At 29.7% G+C, this 20,922-nt stretch overlaps 2 protein-coding genes, 1 non-coding gene and 2 pseudogenes across 3 annotated transcripts in view; 2 read left to right on the top strand and 3 right to left on the bottom strand.

The window, feature by feature from the left end:
• Positions 1 to 20,922, bottom strand: part of LOC149884966 (uncharacterized) — a 748,071-nt gene that overhangs the window by 283,411 nt on the left and 443,738 nt on the right. The window lies entirely within an intron of this gene.
• On the top strand, positions 9,455 to 10,373 carry LOC149885011 (uncharacterized; annotated as a pseudogene).
• Trnat-ugu (transfer RNA threonine (anticodon UGU)) lies at positions 14,482 to 14,554 on the top strand. The gene has a single exon. It is a non-coding gene; the product is annotated as a tRNA-Thr (tRNA).
• LOC149885010 (zinc finger BED domain-containing protein 4-like) lies at positions 14,920 to 16,581 on the bottom strand. The gene is made up of 2 exons (XM_090096508.1): positions 15,805 to 16,581; positions 14,920 to 15,296 (listed from the first exon to the last, which is right to left on the bottom strand). Exons 1-2 carry the CDS (start codon positions 16,577 to 16,579, stop codon positions 14,920 to 14,922), a joined length of 1,152 nt encoding a protein of 383 aa, XP_089952634.1. The 5' UTR covers positions 16,580 to 16,581.
• LOC149885009 (zinc finger BED domain-containing protein 4-like) lies at positions 16,634 to 17,579 on the bottom strand (annotated as a pseudogene).

The following is a 20,922-nucleotide window of genomic DNA, read 5'->3' as shown; positions in this document are numbered from 1 at the left end:
AACATGAATACATACATACATACATACATACATACATACATACATACATACATACATACATACATACATACATACATACATACATACATACATACATACATACATACATACATACATACATACATACATACATACATACATACATACATACGTATATATATATATATATATATATATATATATATATATATATATATATATATATATATATATACAGGCGCGGATCTAAGGGGGGCCATTGTGGCAATGGCCATATAGTTTAAATTAAACGGCAGCCACGTTAGTTTTGGGTTTTTTCGCTTAAGGAATATCCCTAAAAATTCAAACTTGTCTGCCGTAATTTACGAATTTTGGCTATAGAGATCAGCTGTACAGCGTCAAAACATAGTATCTGTATTTTTCATAATTGAATATGAAAATGATTTTGTAAAGTACGTTGGGCTGCCTCCTTAACTTCATACTTATCACTTAAAGCTTCATAGTATGAAGTTTCAAGTGATAACATATGAAGTTAAGTTGGCGGCCCAACGTACTTTACAAAATCATTTTCATATTCAATTATGAAAAATACAGATACTGTGTTTTGACGTTGTACAGCTGAGATTCCTGCCATGGCTACAACGGTTCTTATTATACGTTACCGACGTTTTATTCAATCAATAAATGCTGTGAAAAAATGTTAAAGTATCAGTCTTTTATCGAAATGTATGTATGTATGTATGTATGTATGTATGTATGTATGTATGTATGTATGTATGTATGTATGTATGTATGTATAGTTATTTAGTATTAAACAATATAAAAGAAAAAGGTATGCCATGCAAAATAATATTTATAAAAGTTTTATTTTTTAAAGATGTATACTGATAAGTTATTAAATATCATTTACTTTTACTTAAAGTATTTTATTTATCAAGTTTTTATCAGTAGTTATCAGTAGTTATCAGTAGTTATCAAATATTACTAATTATCTTTTCTTACCTTTTCTTATTTTTAAAAGAAAAGCTTTATCAATATTTTTTTTTGCTTGGCATGTATATTTGTGTATATATACATGTGTGTTATATAAGGTATATATATTTTATAATATATATATATATATATATATATATATATATATATATATATATATATATATATATATATATATATATATATATATATATATATATATATGTATATGTATATGTATATGTATAAATTATAAATATTATATGCATTATATGTGTGTATGTATTATGGACAGTTTTCCATAATGTTATTTTCTAGTTTAAATATGAAATTATTGAAGCTTAATGTCATATTTAAATAAGTAAATATGACATGGAAGTTGGAGCCATTTATTACAATCGTATGCCTTTCCTGATGTTAACCTGTTTTGCAGATAATATGTAGTGATAATATAAAAGATATTTTACTATTATAAAATAAATGTAATTTTTTTATTCTTTATCTTTGACTTGTTAGCAAATTTACATTTTTTTCAAATTTAATGCTCTTAGAAATTTATTATAAGTAGTTTTTTATAATAAATGAAAAATACTTTTTTTTTTTAGATTAATAGCAGTTTTAAAACATTTTAGTTTACACAAGTTTATTGCTGCAGCTAAATTTCTTCATTTCAGTTTGCAGTAATCTTTTTTTGGAGTCTTTCCTTGCAAATTTGTGTTTTCACAATTATTTTTTGCAAATGAAAATGTTTGAACTCCTACAAACAAACTGATAATCTGCTCAAGTACTTTTGTTTTTATTTTGTTTGTAACAGAAGTATTAGTTGATATACAAAGATTGTTAAAATTAGATGTAACTGTTATATTTATAAGAATTTCTTTTGCAAAATTATTTACAGAAAACACTGATAAATCTTGAAGTTTTTTTTTCTAAATAATAGTTCACATTGTACAAGTATATCAATAATTTTAGAATTCACTCTCCATAAACCATCTCTATCATGAGCATTGTATAGTGTCAAGTTCTACTTAACAAGCTAGAAGTAAAGAATATCATTGAATACTATAAAAAGAACAAGTTTTTTGAATAGTATAACTTATTTAACAGTTTGTGAATGATATAAGCAGCTAAATATTGCTAACTTCATTTCTACATCCTTTATAGTCATGGTCGATTTTTCGCATTTCTCACCATTAAATTTGTTTTTATGGGTATGGTAGTTTAAAATATCATTTACTACGTCCTGCAATAGAGTATTGGAAAAAGTGAGTTCTTCAAAATAATTAGGCAGGTTTTAGGCAGATTATCCAACACGAGTCCAAAAAATGCTGAGTAATATTTCTCAGGGCCACCCTTAAACTTTTCAAAAAGACTCTTTAGCTTATACCACAACTCATCTGCATCATTTGGGGAAAATTGAAAATCTAAAAACTTTACAAAAATTAGGGGAAAATTGAAAATTTAAGGACTTTAGCTAACTATTTGACCTATATTTTAATTCTTTTAAAAGTCTGTTTTATAAGTTTTACTTATAAATTTTTGTAAAGTTCTATTTTTACTATGTGACTAGTTTATTTCATATGTTTTTCTCTTATCTTTTCTTTATATTATTTAGGTCATTGCGTTTTATTAGTGAATTACTATTTGCAATGACCTGTGTTTTTTTGTAACATCCTTAACACGAAATATATATATTGATATTGATTGATTGATATTGATTAGCTATGCAGTCCTTTGTTTATTTGCGTTACTGTGCACTTTCGGAAGAATGAGAACTAGTAATTTCTTGAACAATAACATAAACAAAGCGCTTTTGTTTGTTTCCAGACTATATATTCTTGTGACTATGATGCATATTAGATGTATAAACAAGATTAAAACATAGATATCTCTTTTCGGTTACATATAGATGCATTTAAAATGTCTTCTTTAGATCAGTTGAAGAGAAAGAAGAAATTTTAACTAAAGACAGTCGATTTTACAGAACGATTATTATAAATGACCGCCATTAAAGAAACGTGCATGGCGGAAACTTGTTTCTAGAAAGGAATAAAACTTTATACGTAGTAAAGTTTATACTAACCTATGAACAACATAAATCATAATGATAATAATTTTGAATGAGTTTTAAATAAATAAAATTACATGCTTTTAAAAATTACTTGCTAATATAACGACGCAATATTTTCATGGTTTTAGTACATAACATTTTACTAAAATCACTTCATGATCTGAAAGATAAGAACGTTATTCTTATGTTGATATTTTTACTTGTAGATTAAAATATAATTTTAACATAAATGTGTATTTTCATAGTAATATATGGTTTTTTTAATAACGCCAAAAACTGTTTTAGTGGTTGGTTGTGCACGTAACGTTTCCATTGAGAAAAATAGTTAAAAACAACAGTGAGAGGAAGGAGTTTTTAGAAGTTTGACTGGTGTGATTTATTTGCCTTTTTTTTGTCTTGATATAGGAACATTTTTATCTAGATACAATTATGCTCTTTACAAAAAGTTCATACCAACAACGATGTCGTAGATATATTAAAAAGGAATACAAGAAGTTACTGGAATTCTCATTTGTATCTTTAGACAGTATACTTAATGTTGGAATCTTAGGAGAAGATAGTAGTTCATCTTATGGAAATGAAAGGACATTTGAGGAATATTCTGACCATATTGAGTAATTTTTTTCTGACAATGAGTAGTCTGATAACCAAGAGCTTAATGAGTGTGAACATAATTCAACTTTAAATAAAAGTTTGTCTGCATGTTTTTCAGAATTCAGGGTACCTAGTGTATGTGTGAATAAGTTACTTTGTATTTTAAGGGAAAATGGCCTCAAAGTTCCTTGTGATGCTAGAACTCTTCTGAAAACACCACAAAACATTGAAACACGCAATCTATGCAGAGGAAAATATATTTATTTTGGAATTAAAAATGAAATATTTAAATCAATGCAGAGGAATTTGATGTTTAATGCTGAAAGTATATCAATGACATGTAGTATCGATGGCTTACCTATGTTTAAGTCTTCTAATTTTCAATTGTGGCCAATACCGGGGTTGTGCTGGGAAAACGATGTATTCATGATTGCTTTGTATGGTGGTGAAGGTAAACCAGAACCAGTAGATTTGTTTTTAGCTGACTTTATTGAAGAAGCAAAAGAACTTTTAGCTGATGGTTTTTCAAATAATGGTAAAAATTATACTTTTATAAAATGTGTTCTTTTATAAAATGTGTTGTTGGTCACACTTCAAAATATGGCTGTGAGAGATGTACAATTGTTGGGACATGTTATTCTCAATGGATTGTGTTTGATAGTGAAGAACTGCATGTCTTGCGTGATGAAAGAACATTCAGGAACTTTGGATACCCTGAACATCAAAAGAAGTTTTCTCCCTTGTGTGATTTGAATATTCCAATTGTTTCAAAGTTCATCCTAGACTATATGTATGTAGTCTGTCCTGGTGTTACAAAAAGAATTTTGCTTTTTCTAACTTCAGGTCCGTTAGAGTGTAGACTTTCTTATTGCTTGAGGGAGGAGCTATCTAGTACAATAGCCTCGTATTATGGAACGTTGCCATCTGAATTTGCACGTCAACCTCATTCATTGAAGGAACTAAAGCAATGGAAAGCAACAGAGTTCCGCATGTTTCTTCTATACATTGGTCCAATTGTACTAAAAAGTGTTGTTTCGTAAGACAAGTTTGTGCATTTTTTATGTCTTCATGTTGCCATGTCTATTTTATTGCAAACAAATAATCAAATTAGGAACACTTATCTTGAAAAACAATCATCTAAATTTTATACACACGCATTTTTGGTGTACAATGTTCACAGTTTAACTCATTTGCATGAAGATGCAGTTAATATGCAGTGTTCTTTAAATAGCATATCAGCTTTCCCATTCGAAAACTATTTGCAACACTTAAAGCAGTCAATAAAAAATTCAAGAAACCCAGTTGCTCAAGTTGCACGTAGAAAACAGGATTTTGAGTTATCTCATCCAAACAATATTTACAAACAGAAGAATTATAAGTATTCAATACAACCACTGGACAGTTGCTTTTTGATGAAAAACAAAAAAATTTGTCTTTTAAAAGAAATGGTCGATGAGAAAACATTTAAGTTTACAGTATTTAAATTAAAAAGCATGCAAAGTTTGTATGACAAACCAGTGGGTTCAAAGGTTTTGAGCATTGCGTTTATCTCTGACATGGTAAAAATTAAAAAAACTGAGAAGATTGTATCAACAGCAGATTTGGTTCGTAAAGTTTTGATTTTGCCATATAAAACTGGTTATGCCCTATTCAATGTGTTATGGTTGATACGTTAAATGATCAAGAAATAAAAAATAAGTGTGAAAAGTCGCAAAAAATGTATGAAAATGATATCGATGATCATTTTAGAGATTAAATGCTACATTTAATATGGCAACTACAATTTATGATGGCAATATACAAAATATTTCTTTTCAGCCCAATGAATGATTTAAGGAAATTTAAAAAAGCAAATTGGATGTGCTGTTTCCAAATATAATTCCAATAAGGCTATTTTGCACAATTCCAGTGACAATTCCCAAGCAGAAAGATCTTTTAGTGTTTTGAAAAGAATAAAAAAAACATTAAGATCAACAATGACACAAAATCGTTTAAATGACTTAGGGCTTTCATCTATTGAAGCCGAAATGACTATGAAAATTAATTTCGAAGAAGTAATTAATTTTCTTGCGAGTCAAAAGGCTCGCAAAGGTCTATTATGAAACAGTGTTTAGCTTTTTTTGTACACTCTTTCCTAACTTTAACTTTTAAAAGATTTAAATAGTTTTGACTTTTAAAAGATTTAATTAACTTTCATTTTTAATTTACAATGGCCAGAGCACTCTTCTAGCGGTCCTGGGTATATTATTGATCATAATAAGGGCCTGTTAAGAAAACTTCCCCAGGGCTCGAAGTTTCTCTCAGGAGTTATGTATACATATATACATATATACATACATATATATGTATATATGTATACATAACTCCTAATATATATATATATATATATATATATATATATATATATATATATATATATATATATATATATATATATATATATATATATATATATATATATATATATTAGGAGTTATGTATACATATATACATATATATGTATATATATATGTATATTAGGGTGTCCCGTTTTCAGGGTCACATTTTATTTTGACTGCTCCTAGCATTTTTCTGCTGCGTATATGTGAGAAAATGAGATCTGTAAAGTTTTAGAGCTCTAACTTTATTTTTGTGACTACACAAGCCATATTAAGTTTCAAAAATCATGATTTTTGGGTGAAAACAGCCTATTTTTACAGTGCTTGTGTAGTCACAGTTTGAAAGATACAGGCTAATCTTATGTTGAACCATGTACTATTAACCCTCATTAGTTAGTGAAAAAGGTCAATTCCAACATCCAGAGTGGACAAAGTACAGAAGAAAATGAGTGAATTACTGATTTCTCTTCAAAAAAGGCAAAACATTAAAGAATAATTTTCAAAGACCATATTTTGCCAGTTCTTTTTGATGTTATGCTCAGTGATGTGATACAAATATTAGAGAAAGATAACAAAAGATCTCAGTTAGACAAGGCAGAAGGTATCATTTTCATAAATGATCAAAGAAATTGCAGAAAAATGTACATTAGGAAGAAAGATAAAAGGTACATTTATTCTGCTCAAAGATCTCAACAGGCAAGAGTAAGAATGTCTGGAGTAGATCATGACCAGAGTTATCAGTCTAAGCTGCAGATTTCATCTTCAAGTGAAACAGAAGTATCTGCAGAGGAAACAGACACCTCTAATTCTACAGACTTGAGTAAAGATGAGATAAATCCACAACCATCTACATCTGCTGGCATAGTAGGAGATACTGTCATTGTTTCGAAGCTTAAACATGTAAGTATCAGAGCTCAATCCAATATTTTAAAGCAGGTGGCTGATACAAGTGGACTTTCCAATAAAGGTATGTCAAAATCCAACATACACAGAATTTGTAGAAAGGTCATACAGGAAACAGTGGAGGAAGCCAGGGAAGCTTTAAAAGCAAAGGCTGGATCAAACATGATTCTTCATTATGATGGTAAGCTAGTCAAAGAGTATACTGATGGAAAGAAACACAAAAGAGAGCGCTTAGCATTGAGTGTAACTTGTGATTGAAAACATTTTTTGCTTGGAGTACCTCCTGTCACTGATTCTACTGAGCTTGTCATACTGAGAAGATTATTGAGATTTTAGAAGAAAACTCACTCAAAGAAGACATTAAAGGTCTAGTATTTGACACCACTGCGTCAAATACAGGTACAAATACAGGTAAAGAAAAAGGAGTAAATTCCAGGTTATACATCTATCTTGGAAGACCTGTTATGCATCTTGCTTGCAGACATCATGTCTATGAGTGTCATATTAAGAATGTTGCAAAGCTCTTCAGGACAACCTCAGGTCCAGATAATCAACTCTTCAAGAAACTTTTGTATGAGTTTTCTCTTATTCAGATTGAACAAAATAAACTTTGCAAATTCAAAAATGGATTAAATCAACAACTTGACAATGCTGCTGGAGTATCCCTAGTAATCATCGCAAAGTTGTTGGATGAAGACAAAATACCCAAAGGTAATTATTGGGAGCCAGCAGAAATTGTTCAATTCTATTTATCCCCAGAGATTTATCAACTGACAGTTCGACAACCTGGAGCAATTCATCATCAAGGTTTATGGCACAGGCTATATATTTCATGAAGCTGCAGATTCTGAGCCAAATGACAGATATCGTTTCCACAGCTTCTACAAAAATAGAAGTTGAGGCCCCCTCTGAGTTTGTAGCATTGAATTATGCAAAGTGCTTCTTAACCTCGTCTCAGACTCTAATTTCTTCAAGACATGACATAGAAGCAATCTGGGAGATGAAGTCATACATGAAGAGCAGACCTAATGTTGCTGCCGAATTTCTCGATAGCATTGCAAACCATACATGGTATCTTCATCCAACTTTGATCCCATTTAGTTTGCTAGATCCTGGAGTGTCAAATGAGGAAAATACTCAAGCTGCTGAAAGAATCCTGATAATAAATGACTCAAAGGAAAAGGATCCTCTGTCATTTATGTATAAGAAGGTTAATGTTTCAGGTTTCACTGAAAAAGAAACCTGAAACATTAACCTTCTTATACATAAGATTAGCCTGTATCTTTCAAACTGTGACTACACAAGCACTGTAAAAATAGGCTGTTTTCACCCAAAAATCATGATTTTTGAAACTTAATATGGCTTGTGTAGTCACAAAAATAAAGTTAGAGCTCTAAAACTTTACAGATCTCATTTTCTCACATATACATATATAACTTTATATATATATATATATATATATATATATATATATATATATATATATATATATATATATATATATATATATATATATATATATAAAGTTAAGTATTGCTAACTTTTATACATAGAGAGTATTTATATATAGAGTCACACTTAGGGCATAACGGATCTGGCAAAATAGTTTGGATCTGGATCCTACCCAGATTTTTAAGATTTTAACCTGGATCCAAATCCGGATCCAATTTTAACTTAAAAACAAATAAAAAACTGTTTCACACAAGAAATATTTATATTCAAAATATATATAACCACAGCTAACTTTGTGAAATAAATTCTTTGTAGCATTTCATATCAACAAACTTATTTTAGTCTTAATTTTCATCACATTTATATTTTTTGAAGTAACTTTTTAAAAAGCATAAGGTATCAATAGTATTATCATTTCAGCTACTCTTAAGTTTGGTTACAAACAATCCGCATGCACTAAAAGCTCGTTCACTTTCAACGGATGTTGGTTGGATAGTTTTTAAACACTGAAATAAAATATCCAAATTAGAAATACATTTTCTTGTTGACTCAAAGACAGAAAATTCTTTATAGAGAGATTTTATACTGAGATCATTTAATTCTCGTTTTAGCACAGCACTTTGTATAGCTTTTTCTAGCTGTGTTTTCGTATCAAAATTTTCTTTTACTTCGATTTCAAAATCATAGTCAGTATTTTCTTCACAATCTTCTTTGATTGCTTGAGGTAAAAGTCTTAGTAACAGATTTTTAGCTAACGGGTCATTCCAGCTCAATTCAATTTATGCTCGGCACCATGCCATCTCAGATTTTGCTGATTTTTGGAATACAAGCTTGAATTACTGAAAGAAAACTTCACTCCAAATTTTAGTGTCTGACACTCCTTACGGTTTCAGAGATACTGATACTTGGTCCCAGTCTCTTTTTTGACATTTTTTTTTCAGCGCCAAATATTTTTTAGGCTCATTGCACGACACAATTAGTTTTAACTTATGAAATACTTGTTTAATAGTGGTAAAAATTTCTACCTAACTATTTTTTAGGGTGAGGATTTTCTATTTTCAAATCTTCAAACAATAATTATTTTAAAATTGTTTCTTACAGAACTAAAAAATATGAATGATAAAGAAATATGTTCAATTGGAATAACAAATAAAGAAATTTGTAACAAACAAACATATGTAAAATCCCATGATATCAAGAAAGTTTCAAGTCTTAATGATGTTGAAAAAGACTTGAAAATTAGTCGTTCTGGCATTCAATTTGATGAAAATGCAAGGGTTTGCATACACCATGAATATGTTTATTTAAAATGTTATTCCGCAATCCACATAACTTGCTGTGATCCATTTTATTCACACAAAAGAAAAAGAAGAAAAGGTATTATTACTTAATCATGAAACTTTTTGAAAACTTTATTGTAATTTTATACAAATTATATATATTTTTACAAAATATTCACTAAAGCAGTAGTTATCACTCTTGTTTTTAGGAGGATGTAAAGAAATTATTATGCAACTTGCTGGGAAATTGAAAAATATTGGTATTAATGTTATGATTAAATTGATGTCATTTAAGGATGATGGGCAAAGAGAACAGACTTGTAGCCAGGTTTATGAAGATGAAGATAATCAACTTAATATAAACGAGTTGTTAAAAAAAAGTATTAATTCTTCTTTGACAATTATGAACATAAATCCTCTCAAAATGCATGCAGTAAATAGTTGCTCTTGGCAAAAAAAAATTGTTACATGTTCAAAAAACAGTAACAGTTAAGCATTGCAAGGACTTTAAATATAGATCCTGAAGAGTTAAGTCAAGAAGATTCCTTCTATAAATTATCTAAGGAAGTCAAAGGTAAAGCAAATGACATGGATATACTTATTAGAAAAATCAAAGAAAAAATGTTAATTTCCAATCGTAATCAGAAAATTCAACTAACACTGGTTCCAATTTCTTGGTCTCACAAAGATACAGAAAAAGAATTTAATGTTACTAATTACATGGTGCAGATATCACGCAAATAGCTGCAGAAAAATGGTATTTTATCTTTTCCTGAAAAAAAAAGGAAAGAAAACAACTCAAAAATCAGTAGATAAAATTATTGAATTTAATTGTAATGATGAAAATAGCAGACTTTAAGGTCATATTATTGGCCTTCTAGAGATGATGTGTGCTGGGTTCCATCAACAAACTTATTGTTAATGATTAATATTCCAACTACTGTTTCAGGAAGACAATAAATAAATTAGTTCTCTGGTTTAAAGTTTGCCCAGCTATCTTCAATGCTCTGGTGAAATAGATCACCAGAGCATTGAAGATAGCTGGGCAAACTTTAAACCAGAGAACTAATTTGTTATCTTTCAAAGATTTTTAATTTTTATTAAACGTTGAAGATTGTCAATTCTTATTGCCTTTTAGTTTTAGTTTTTCTCATTACAATTTAATTATTTTCATGGTTTTAGTGTAATTTCGAAATTTTTTGGGTTTATTATTATAAGACTTTGAATGCGAATAAATCTGATTTAAAAAAGAAAACCCCTGCAGTTTTTTTGTATTATGAAGCTTCTTACATATAGAACATTAGGAAAAAATTTCAGAATTTTATCTTTTAGGCATCTCGAGATAAACATTTTTTTGTACGGGGCATCAAAAAACTTACGAAAAGTGTTACACCATTTTGAAATTGAATTTTCATATAGAAGCTTAAATTTTTGTGTATAATACCCATGATTTTTGAGTTCCTCACCCTAAAAAATAGTTAGGTAGAAATTTTTACCACTATTAAACAAGTATTTTATAAGTTAAAGCTAATTGTGTCGTGCAATGAGCCTGAAAAATAAATGGCGCTGAAAAAAAAGTCAAAAAAGAGACTGGGATCAAGTATCAGTATCTCTAAAACCGTAAAGAGTCAGGCACTAAAATTTGGAGTGAAGTGTTCTTTCATTAATTCAAGCTTGTATTCCAAAAAATCAGCAAAATCTGAGATGGTATGGTGCCGAATTACTATTTTTTTAGTTGATTTGACATGGAATGATCCTAACAACGTAACTGCTGATTTTTTTGGCTTCACTCCAAAAGCATCTAAAGTACCAGGTAATAGAAAACTAGGGTTGTTTAAATATTCCATGAGGTGAATCAAATTAGGATTTTTTGCTTATGTCAGATTCATATGATTGTAGTTGACTTAAAACTAAACAAAAAACTTTTTCTGCTGTAAGCAAATTTGATTCTCAGCGGCAAAGTGCTTCAGTTCCTAATTTTATAGGCTTTAAAGGCTTAACTAAATCATTAAGAATTAGCATCTCTGAATCTGATATTGTTATTGGTGACTGCACTTGGATAAGTGCCATTTTAATACATTTGCTTAACTTGACAAATCATTCAACCATACCAAATAATGAGTTCCAGCGTGTCTTTCAGTCTAAAATAAGTTTAAGTTCATGTCCAAACTCTGATTTTACATGTTTCTGCAACACATCATCATTCTTAACAGGTGATTTTTTAAACAATTTTGTTATTGTGCGAACTTTTTTTAAAATTAAAAAATAATCTTTTATAACAACAGCTTCTAATGAACTATTTTCAAATACAATATTGCCCAGCTCTTCACTGGATTAAGCTCTTCGCTACCATCCTCACTGTCATCCTCACTAATAATAATTCAAAAATTATCGTTTTGGTCTAAAACTTCAGTTGGTTTCAAATAGAAAAACAAATGAGATGGTTGCTTCTCTACGCATTAACATTCATATAACAACGTGTTTTAATTGATGTTGATATTCATCAACAGTTAAACTAAATCAACAATTATTAGCTTTTATGTCTTTTAATTCAGCTGTTAATTGAGCCTTAATGTCTTTAGCATGATCCAGTAAAATACTTTTAATGGAAACTGAACTAGAAGGTATTTTGTGTCCTTTAGCTAAAGCAAATTCTTGTAACCTCTTACTTTTAGCAACAGTGTTAAATGAAAGTCCCTCAACTGCAATGAGATTTGTTAGTATATTAGCAATAGTATCATTTGCTTGTACAAAATTTCTGATATCTTTTTGGGATGAACTTTGAGCTTTTTTTGTAGGATGTAATAATGGCAATTCTATTATATGCTTTATCTTTAGATGCTTTCGCATAACACTTGTGCAGCCTACTTTAATTGTTACAATGACGCTACAGGTTTTGAATTGAGCAGTTTTATTTACTTTGCTCTTTAAGAAATGCTTCCAAACAGGAGCATTGCTTTTAGATTCTTGGAAAGTCATTTTAAAATTGTTTTTTCTAAATTGATTTGAAATACTATTATGCTTCAAAGTGCAACAGTTTAAAACTACGTGTAGGCTATAATAGTATCCAACATCAACATAATAAAAAGTTTTATGTAAAAAAAACAAACTGGAACCGAATTTCCGAGCCAAATAGATCCGGATCCGGATCTAAGATTATTGGTACGGGTACCCGGGTATTCGGTTCCGGATCTTGGATCCGACTATGCCCTGGTCGTACCACATATGTAACATTTTTGGTGATGATGTGCGTCAGCCAAAAAATTGCATACTTTTCCATCTATTATTGATTGTGTAAAATCGTGTTTAGCAATAGCTTGAGATTTACCGACTCTTACAGGTGCCGATATAAACTGAGAAGCTTCCTTTAAAACTTTGTTGGTTTTCTGTTGTAGTAAGTTTATTTGTTCTTTTGAAAAATAAAACTGAACTGGTTGGACCTTGCCATGTTTTAGACGTCACTCAATCGAACAAATAAAAGTACAAGCAAAAACGCATCAAGGATAAAATATCTGTTTATATCTATTTAGTATGCATTGAAAGTTAATTTAGACACTTTATATCTGTTTATATCTATTTAGTATGCATTGAAAGTTAATTTAGACACTTGATATTTGTTTATATCTATTTAGTATGTATTGAAAGTTAATTTAGACACTTGATATCTGTTTATATCTATTTAGTATGTATTGAAAGTTAATTTAGACACTTGATATCTGTTTATATCTATTTAGTATGCATTGAAAGTTAATTTAGACACTTGATATCTGTTTATATCTATTTAGTATGCATTGAAAGTTAATTTAGACACTTGATATCTGTTTATATCTATTTAGTATGCATTGAAAGTTAATTTAGACACTTGATATCTGTTTATATCTATTTAGTATGCATTGAAAGTTAATTTAGACACTTGATATCCTGCCTCTGTATTTGAAAGAATGTATATTTATAGTCGACCAAACAAGTTAATAGAGATTTTAGAGAATTTTGATGTAAAACAAGTTTTTGACTGCAAGGGGCACGAGTCTTGAATTTAATGAATCTTGAGTTTTGAACCCTGAATCTTTAGCTTCATCAGTAAAACACCAACTTCTTGCAAAATAAAATCCAAGACGCAAGAAGACGCAAGAATATATTTCTTCTTGCTTGGTTTTCGCACCTTGAATTTGCACATTACATAAAAAAGTTGCTTGAATACATGTGGATAGAAAAAGCAGTATACGTTGAAAAAGTAAAAACGGAAAAAGACTTTAACACATTTTTATTCATTTTATTTTTAACACATTTTTTTCATAATGTATTTTAACAAACATTGTTTCTCTTTGAATAAAGTTTTAGAAGAAATTAAAAAGTACTTACCCACTAAAATAAAATCCATGACAGCAGCAGTCATCCGAAAATGTTATTCTTTTATTAATTCTTGTTAAAATGTTATTGAAAGTGCTGTAAAATTGCAACTAAAATGTTTTTTTATAAATGAAAATACATTTTACCTTGACTTTGACTCATCACTCTAAAATGGTTTTTATAATACCTCAAGTTGTTACTTAATGAATCGATTCTTTAATTGACTTTTGTCCACTTAACTTGTTATAAAGCAAATCACTGAGAACGATTCAATAAAATCGTAAATATAACCAGTTAACGATTTTAAATCTGATTAAAAAACTTAAATTCAAATTTTTAATTAAATAATTTGTCCCCAGTTCAATAAATCTTTTTTACGGCACTGGAATTAGACTAAAAAAAATTGTTAAATAACAAGAAGATTTTAATACCCATTCATTAACAAAACTATTTAAAAGTTCTTTTTTTTGATTATTAAATTTAATTTTATATATTATATGTAGCCCGCGTAGCTCAGGGGTTAGAGCACTAGTCTTGTAAACTAGGGGTCGAGAGTTCAAATCTCTCCGTGGGCTGATCTTTTAATTTTCTTCGTTTACAAGCAATTCCGTCATACTTGATTTTTATTCTCTTAATATATTCCAAAATTACTTTCTTATACAAGATATGGTAACTAGACCGTCGAGGGGATGAAAAAAACCCAGGGACAAAACCCAGGACAACTTACTTCAAAGTAGGGGTGCACCGATGCATCGGCATCGGCCGTGATAACCATCGGCCGATGCCGATTGTTTTGAAATTTTTTAAATTTTATTTAACTATATAACTTAAAGATCCAAACTATACAAAGAGAGAAGTTCAAAAACAAGAAATGCAAATTTAAAAAATATAAACATAAAGTATAACATATTTTAAGCATAATCGAACAATTTGTGTTATGCTAGAAAGAAATACAAACTTTTATGTTATGAAAAGTAATAAAATATGTTATATAAAGCTGTGAATCTATTTTTTTGTTTCCATTTCTCCAAAAAAAATTCCAATTCGCTTGCACAAAAGCTGGATGTTCTCCGTGTTCTGCAGTTAGTCGGGACCGTGTCGATTCATAAATATTTCCCCCAGTACTAAACAATCTTTCGCTGAACACAGAAGAAGGCGGAGCTCCTAAATATTTTTTTGCTAGGTATGAGAGGTCTAAAATACTATTGCTGCTAGAGTGTTTCTTTATACATGTTTCTTTGTAATTTCCCCACCATTTATAAGGACATTCTTTTTGATGCAGAGTAGGCAGTGATAAGTAAAAGTTTATTTCATCAACTCTATAAGCAGTGGCGTATCTAGGGTAGGGCAGATAGGGCACGTGCCATGGGCGCCAGCCTGAAAGGGGCGCAAAAGAGGCTTGGTTGCGATACAATAAGCGAGAATTATATAAAATAAATTAAGAAATAATATATCATATGAAATAAATATATTATATAAAATAAAGTTTGTGTCATCATTTATTAAAAAATTGTAATTAAGCACTTTATGTGGGGGAAGAGGGGTGCGAGATCGGTGTTTGCCCCAGGCGCTATTTACCCTAGGTACGCCACTGTCTATAAGAAATGTAAGTAAATAAAAAAATCAAACTATAATAAAAAAATCCTAATTTTTATTGTTCAAAATACTAACCATTAATGAATATTATCAATATTATTTTATTTTCATAACTATTATTTATATAATAATTCATAATAATTTGGAATAACGTTTTTTTTAAATAATTTAAATTAAATTAGACAAGAACAAATTGTTAGCAAAGTTTTTATTTTAAAATTATTACAACATACATTTTTTTCCTTTTTCTCAAAATAAATTTGTGTCTCTGTTGAAAGTTTTTTACAGTTCTTCGCTTTCGTTGATTTTTTTAATTTAGGTGGTGTTTTTGAAACTTGATAAAAATTGTATATGCTTTCTGCCATTTTTAATTTTTTGAGTGGAGAGCTAGATACTTGGGTTGATTCAGATAAAGCGTTTGTTTCATCATCTGATATAGTTAAGTTGTCGGTAGTTATAAAGCTCTCTGTAATATCCGTTTTACTTAGCTTCATGTATTTTTCTAGAATATTTGATTTTATAGCCTCTTTCTCCTCATCTGATATGACATAACTCAGTTTGAATCTTGGATCTAAGACTGTAGAAATGTTCAGGCTTTTATTAAATTTATAGCTGGAAAACCTTGAAATAAAATCTTTTTTTAACTCTTCTATTATAGTTTTTATTTCACCTGCATTTTCTGAAGCATAGGCTAGGTACGCTTCCATTGAAACTATAAATGGAACAATTTGAGACCCTGATGCCCTGTTTTCACTCATCTCTAGTGTAGCCGCCTCAAAATGCTTTAAAACTAAGATAAGTATCTCAGCTAATAACATTTGGTCTTCTGTAAGATTAGAGGCATTGCACTTTGGATTTCTGATAAAAAATAATGTCAGTGAGGTTTTTTGTTCAACTAACCTTTCTAGCATGTAAAATGTTGAGTTCCATCTCGTAATTACATCTTGTATAAGTGAATGTAGGGGTAACTTTAGCTGTTGTTGAATTTCATGTAGCATGTCCATGGAGGACGAAGAATGGTGAAAGTGTGTGGCAATTTTCTAGCCTTAGCTATAAGATCATTCACAATTGTTTGCTGCTTAAAAAGCTTATCGGTTATACAAAATTGAAGAGTGTGGATTACGCAACTTAGAGAATTTTTTTCTAAACCAGCTTCTTTTATGGCTAATTTCATATTAGCAGCATTATCTGAGAGGACAAAGTACACTTTGTTAGTTGGTATTTTCCATTTATTTAAAGAATCCTTTAAAAATTTTGATATTTTTACACCTGTATGAGAGCCTGTTATTTTTTTAAGTTGAAGCACCGCTGTCATAGAATTAAACTCTGAGTTTATCCAGTGTGCTGTTAAAGAATAAAAGCTTAGAATATTGTGATGTGTAGTCCATCCGTTAGTGGTGAAACTCAAAAAATCTGCTTTTGCTAAACCATTCATAATTTGTATTTTCATTTTTTCATAGATTAGAGGAACAACTGTTTCGGCCATATGTTTTCTAGAGGTCATGGTATACCTAGGTTCAAGATGTATAATTAGTTTGCTAAATCCTTGATCTGTAACTAAAGAATATGGCTGAATGTCTACGCATATCATTTCTCCGATAAGCAGAGTTATTTTTGAGCTCTTTGATCACTTGATGTCCATTTCTTATGCTTATTAATAATATCTTCAAGCTTAGGTTGATGCTTTTGGTCTAGAGTAACTGTAACACTATTGCTAAAGGAATCTTTGCTGTTATCATTCTCTTTACTGGTTGAAGTAGATCCAATGACATAGCTATTTTTTTCTGTGTTAATTTTTTTGAAACCATTTAGATCTTCTATTTTCTGAAAAACTTTTACATGTTTTGCTTTCATATGTCCTCTTAAATTGGATGTTGTCATTTTTTTGCCAGATGAGCCTCCTCTTGATATTTTCATTTTGCAAAATTTACAAATTGCTTTTGAACGATTTTTTTCATCAATATCAAAATAGTCCCAGATTAGACTTTTAGTTACTTTGCTCATTTTTGATTTGTTTTTAATTTATTATTATATCTAAGCTAAAAATGAAAATTCTATTTTAAAAATGAAAAGTCTTATTCCATTACGCGCCAGAAGCGTAGAATAAAAGAGAAAGAAATTTTTGTGTGTAATTTTACTTTAAATGAATGATAAAGTAGCATTTTAAACTTTTTCGTAATTTTTTTGCTTTTTCACTCTTTTTTTAGAAAATAAAAGTTTGTATAAACTTTGAATGAATGAGAATTGAAAGAGAAAACTGATTGATTCGAAACTCTTGCAGTTATTCTTTTGTTTCATTATATTTACAAATGTTTACAAATGTTTCATTATATTTACAAATATTTAAAAATGTTTCATTATATTTACATTAACGTTAAATTAAAAACAAGTTTATAATTAAATTAAAAGCGTACCAACCGTTAAATTAAAAACAAGTTTATTATTAAATTAAAAGCGTACCAACATTCAATATAAGAGATGTTATATAACTTAATTTCGAACAAACATTTGCTTAAAATTTGCTAATTATAAGAATTATGATTACATAAGAAAAACTTTCTTAACAAAAAAAAAGACAAAATCGTTTTAATTCAAACAGAATGACATTTAGAAAACAAGCTTTTCATTAAAAGCATTAGCTCTAATTAATAAGAGAAAAGGTGGATAATAAAAATCAAAAATAAAACTTAAAAAATGTTGTTTTCATTGTCACTGAAATGGAATCCAGCATTTCCATTTCAGTATATAATTCCATCCTATATCCAATATATACTACTTATTTAATTTCAGGGCCGATGCCGATGCATCGGCATCGGCCTGTTCCCATCGTCATCGGCCAAAAGTAGGCATCGGTGCACCCCTACTTCAAAGCCAAAGGAGAGGTCCAAGAGCGGAGAGAGGTTGCTTCTCGGTTGGTACCCCTTCACACAATATTTATGAGCTTAATTTTTTTCGTTTTTGCGTGTGGGTTAGAGAATGTTTATAAAAGAACAAAGTTTCAAAATATGAAACCGTTTTATCTGAATTTTTATAGAATTTCACATAAGGCATCACTTGACCGAAGTAAAAAGAACTCCCGAAGTGCAGTGTACACACTTTCTGCTAGTGTTCATGCTTCAGGGTAGAAAGTTGACGACTTCAATATCAACTACTCTTCAATCCAGCGTGCACGCTAGAATCATCGTTTACTCATCACAAGTGATATGTAGGTTTGATCCAAAGATCTATAACCCATTATTTTAGTGGGGAATGATGGATTTAACTAGTAATGAAAGAGTTGACCCTCTTTTTATCTTTGTGTCAGGGTGTTTGACAGAGATGTTTGTGCTTAAATGAAAAAGTTTATGGTTTTAGCACTTAAAAAGCCAGCATCTGAAGATCTACCAAAGCGAATAACAGTTAAAACCACCAAAATTAACTAAATGCAGTTACATGATTTTGTGACAATGACAATTTAGAAATTCATTCACTTGTTGTCAGTCCCTGATTTATTTCTGCAAATGATCTAGACAAATGGATAGCCAGCTCGGACTATTTGAAGGCTAAGGAAATTGTACGTGTAACAAATAATACTGCTGAAAAAGGCTTTGCCATACAGGAGTATAGTGGTCTACTGACTAAAATTGAAGAACAATTTCTTCTACAAATTGTTGCTGAACATCGAAAGCTTTTTCCAGACAGTAACAAAATGGCTGTACTTACATCTACAAGTCTTCCATTCGCAAAATAACTGGTGACGTATTTGCCAGCGTCGAACGCACTCGTATAGTTAGCTATTAGCTAAAAACTCTGATTTAATTTGTTTAATTTATAACTAATGGTTATGACAATTTAAAATTTGGTGAGCAAGATATTTGAAACATAAAATGAGCAGCCATGCAGCAGCTACTGGCTAGGGCGTTCCATAATTCAATGGAAAAATTTTTTTTTTCGATTTTTTCTGCTCCCTGGCAATTTTCCCATTTCTATTGTTTATATAAACATATTGTTAAATTTTTTTAAGCCTGAATTAACGTGTAAGGTTGCCACCGTGCGCTAGAATTAATAGAATTTATGTATTTTTATGGTTTTTTACCATATAAAAGCCTCTATTTAATGCATACTTTTATACCATACATTTTAAGTTGGTAAACACTAAACAAACATATATATCAACAGAATTATTTGTAAGTTGAATATATATATTATATTGTTAGTGAATTGAATAGTAATTAACAGGATTGTATGTGGCAAAATCGTGTTATAACATGAATTGACATCTTAACTCAATCCCCTCGTGCTACACTCCATTGACAAGTTGACTGTTGTTAAGTGTGGGTGTTTTATTACATTTTCAGGCTTTTGATGTATTCTTTTAAATTATAGTTGGCAGCCTTTTGTTAGCAAATACTTTTACGTTGTTGAATCCAAAAATGGGTTTATTGTTACGTTTGTTTCCTTTGGATGGGTTTAGTTTTATCTTAATATAGTTTAAACAACTACCTAATATGAATACAATTTATACGTATAATATAAATATTAAAATGTAAATGAATAAAACATATGTATACCTTAACTATATTGTTAGTATATGATTGGTGATTGCTTTAGACATGGCTGAATCAACAATATCGAGAAGACAATAGTCGCAAAATATTTGGGGATATTTTGAAATTATTTTTTCACCTTAAGAGCTGTGAATTTAAAACTGAGAAATCAATAAAATCAAATTCAATTGTTGTTGATGCAGTATGTGAAGCAGTTCTAGAAGTCTGGCATAAGATCGGTATTGTTGATGCAGTATGTGAAGCAGTTCTAGAAGTCTGGCATAAGATCGGTATTGTTGATGCAGTATGTGAAGCAGTTCTAGAAGTCTGGCATAAGATTGGTATTGAAACCCAAAGGAAAGATAAAATCAAAGAAAAAATAACTAAATTGCACGATGTTCAAAACGTTCAAAAAAGAAAAGGCCAAAAATCAATTAAAACTAAACAAAATAATTTTGTAGCAATGCTTGAAAACTATTTTTTCATTGCCCACATTAACGCTGAAGAAACCATTTGGAAAGACAGACTATGGAACGATAAACAAAAAAGTGAAGACATTAAGTTTTTAATCGCGATCAAAGATAACAAAAGAGTAAAACTGGGAACACCAGATAATCAATACGCAAAGAAGCTAAAAATGAAAGATGAACAAACTAAAACAGAGCAAGAGAGGCCAACATTGGTAAAGAAAGGCCTAAAGAATTCAAAAATTAAACATTTAAGTTCGTCAGAAAGTGAAGCAAATCAAGATTGTGGTTCATCCTCAAGTGAAGCAAGTATCAGTGAAATACTTGTGAAAAAAATCCATTCTTGAATTCAAG

The sequence above is a fragment of the Hydra viridissima genome, unplaced genomic scaffold (genome assembly GCF_058129835.1).
Source record: "Hydra viridissima isolate aposymbiotic clone 2 unplaced genomic scaffold, HvirCarnegie_v1 scaffold_8, whole genome shotgun sequence".
NCBI lineage: Eukaryota > Metazoa > Cnidaria > Hydrozoa > Anthoathecata > Hydridae > Hydra > Hydra viridissima.
The sequence above is the reverse complement of the archived record's forward strand: the minus strand, read 5'-3'. Positions and strand labels throughout refer to the sequence as shown.

Coding starts and splice junctions, on each gene's coding strand:
- LOC149885010 (XM_090096508.1), bottom strand. CDS start 16,579: ATGGACATGCTACATGAAATTCAACAACAGCTAAAGTTACCCCTACAT. Junction 15,297..15,804: donor GAAAAAGGAAAAAAATGTAT/GTTGTAATAATT, acceptor CTGCTTATAGAG/TTGATGAAATAAACTTTTAC.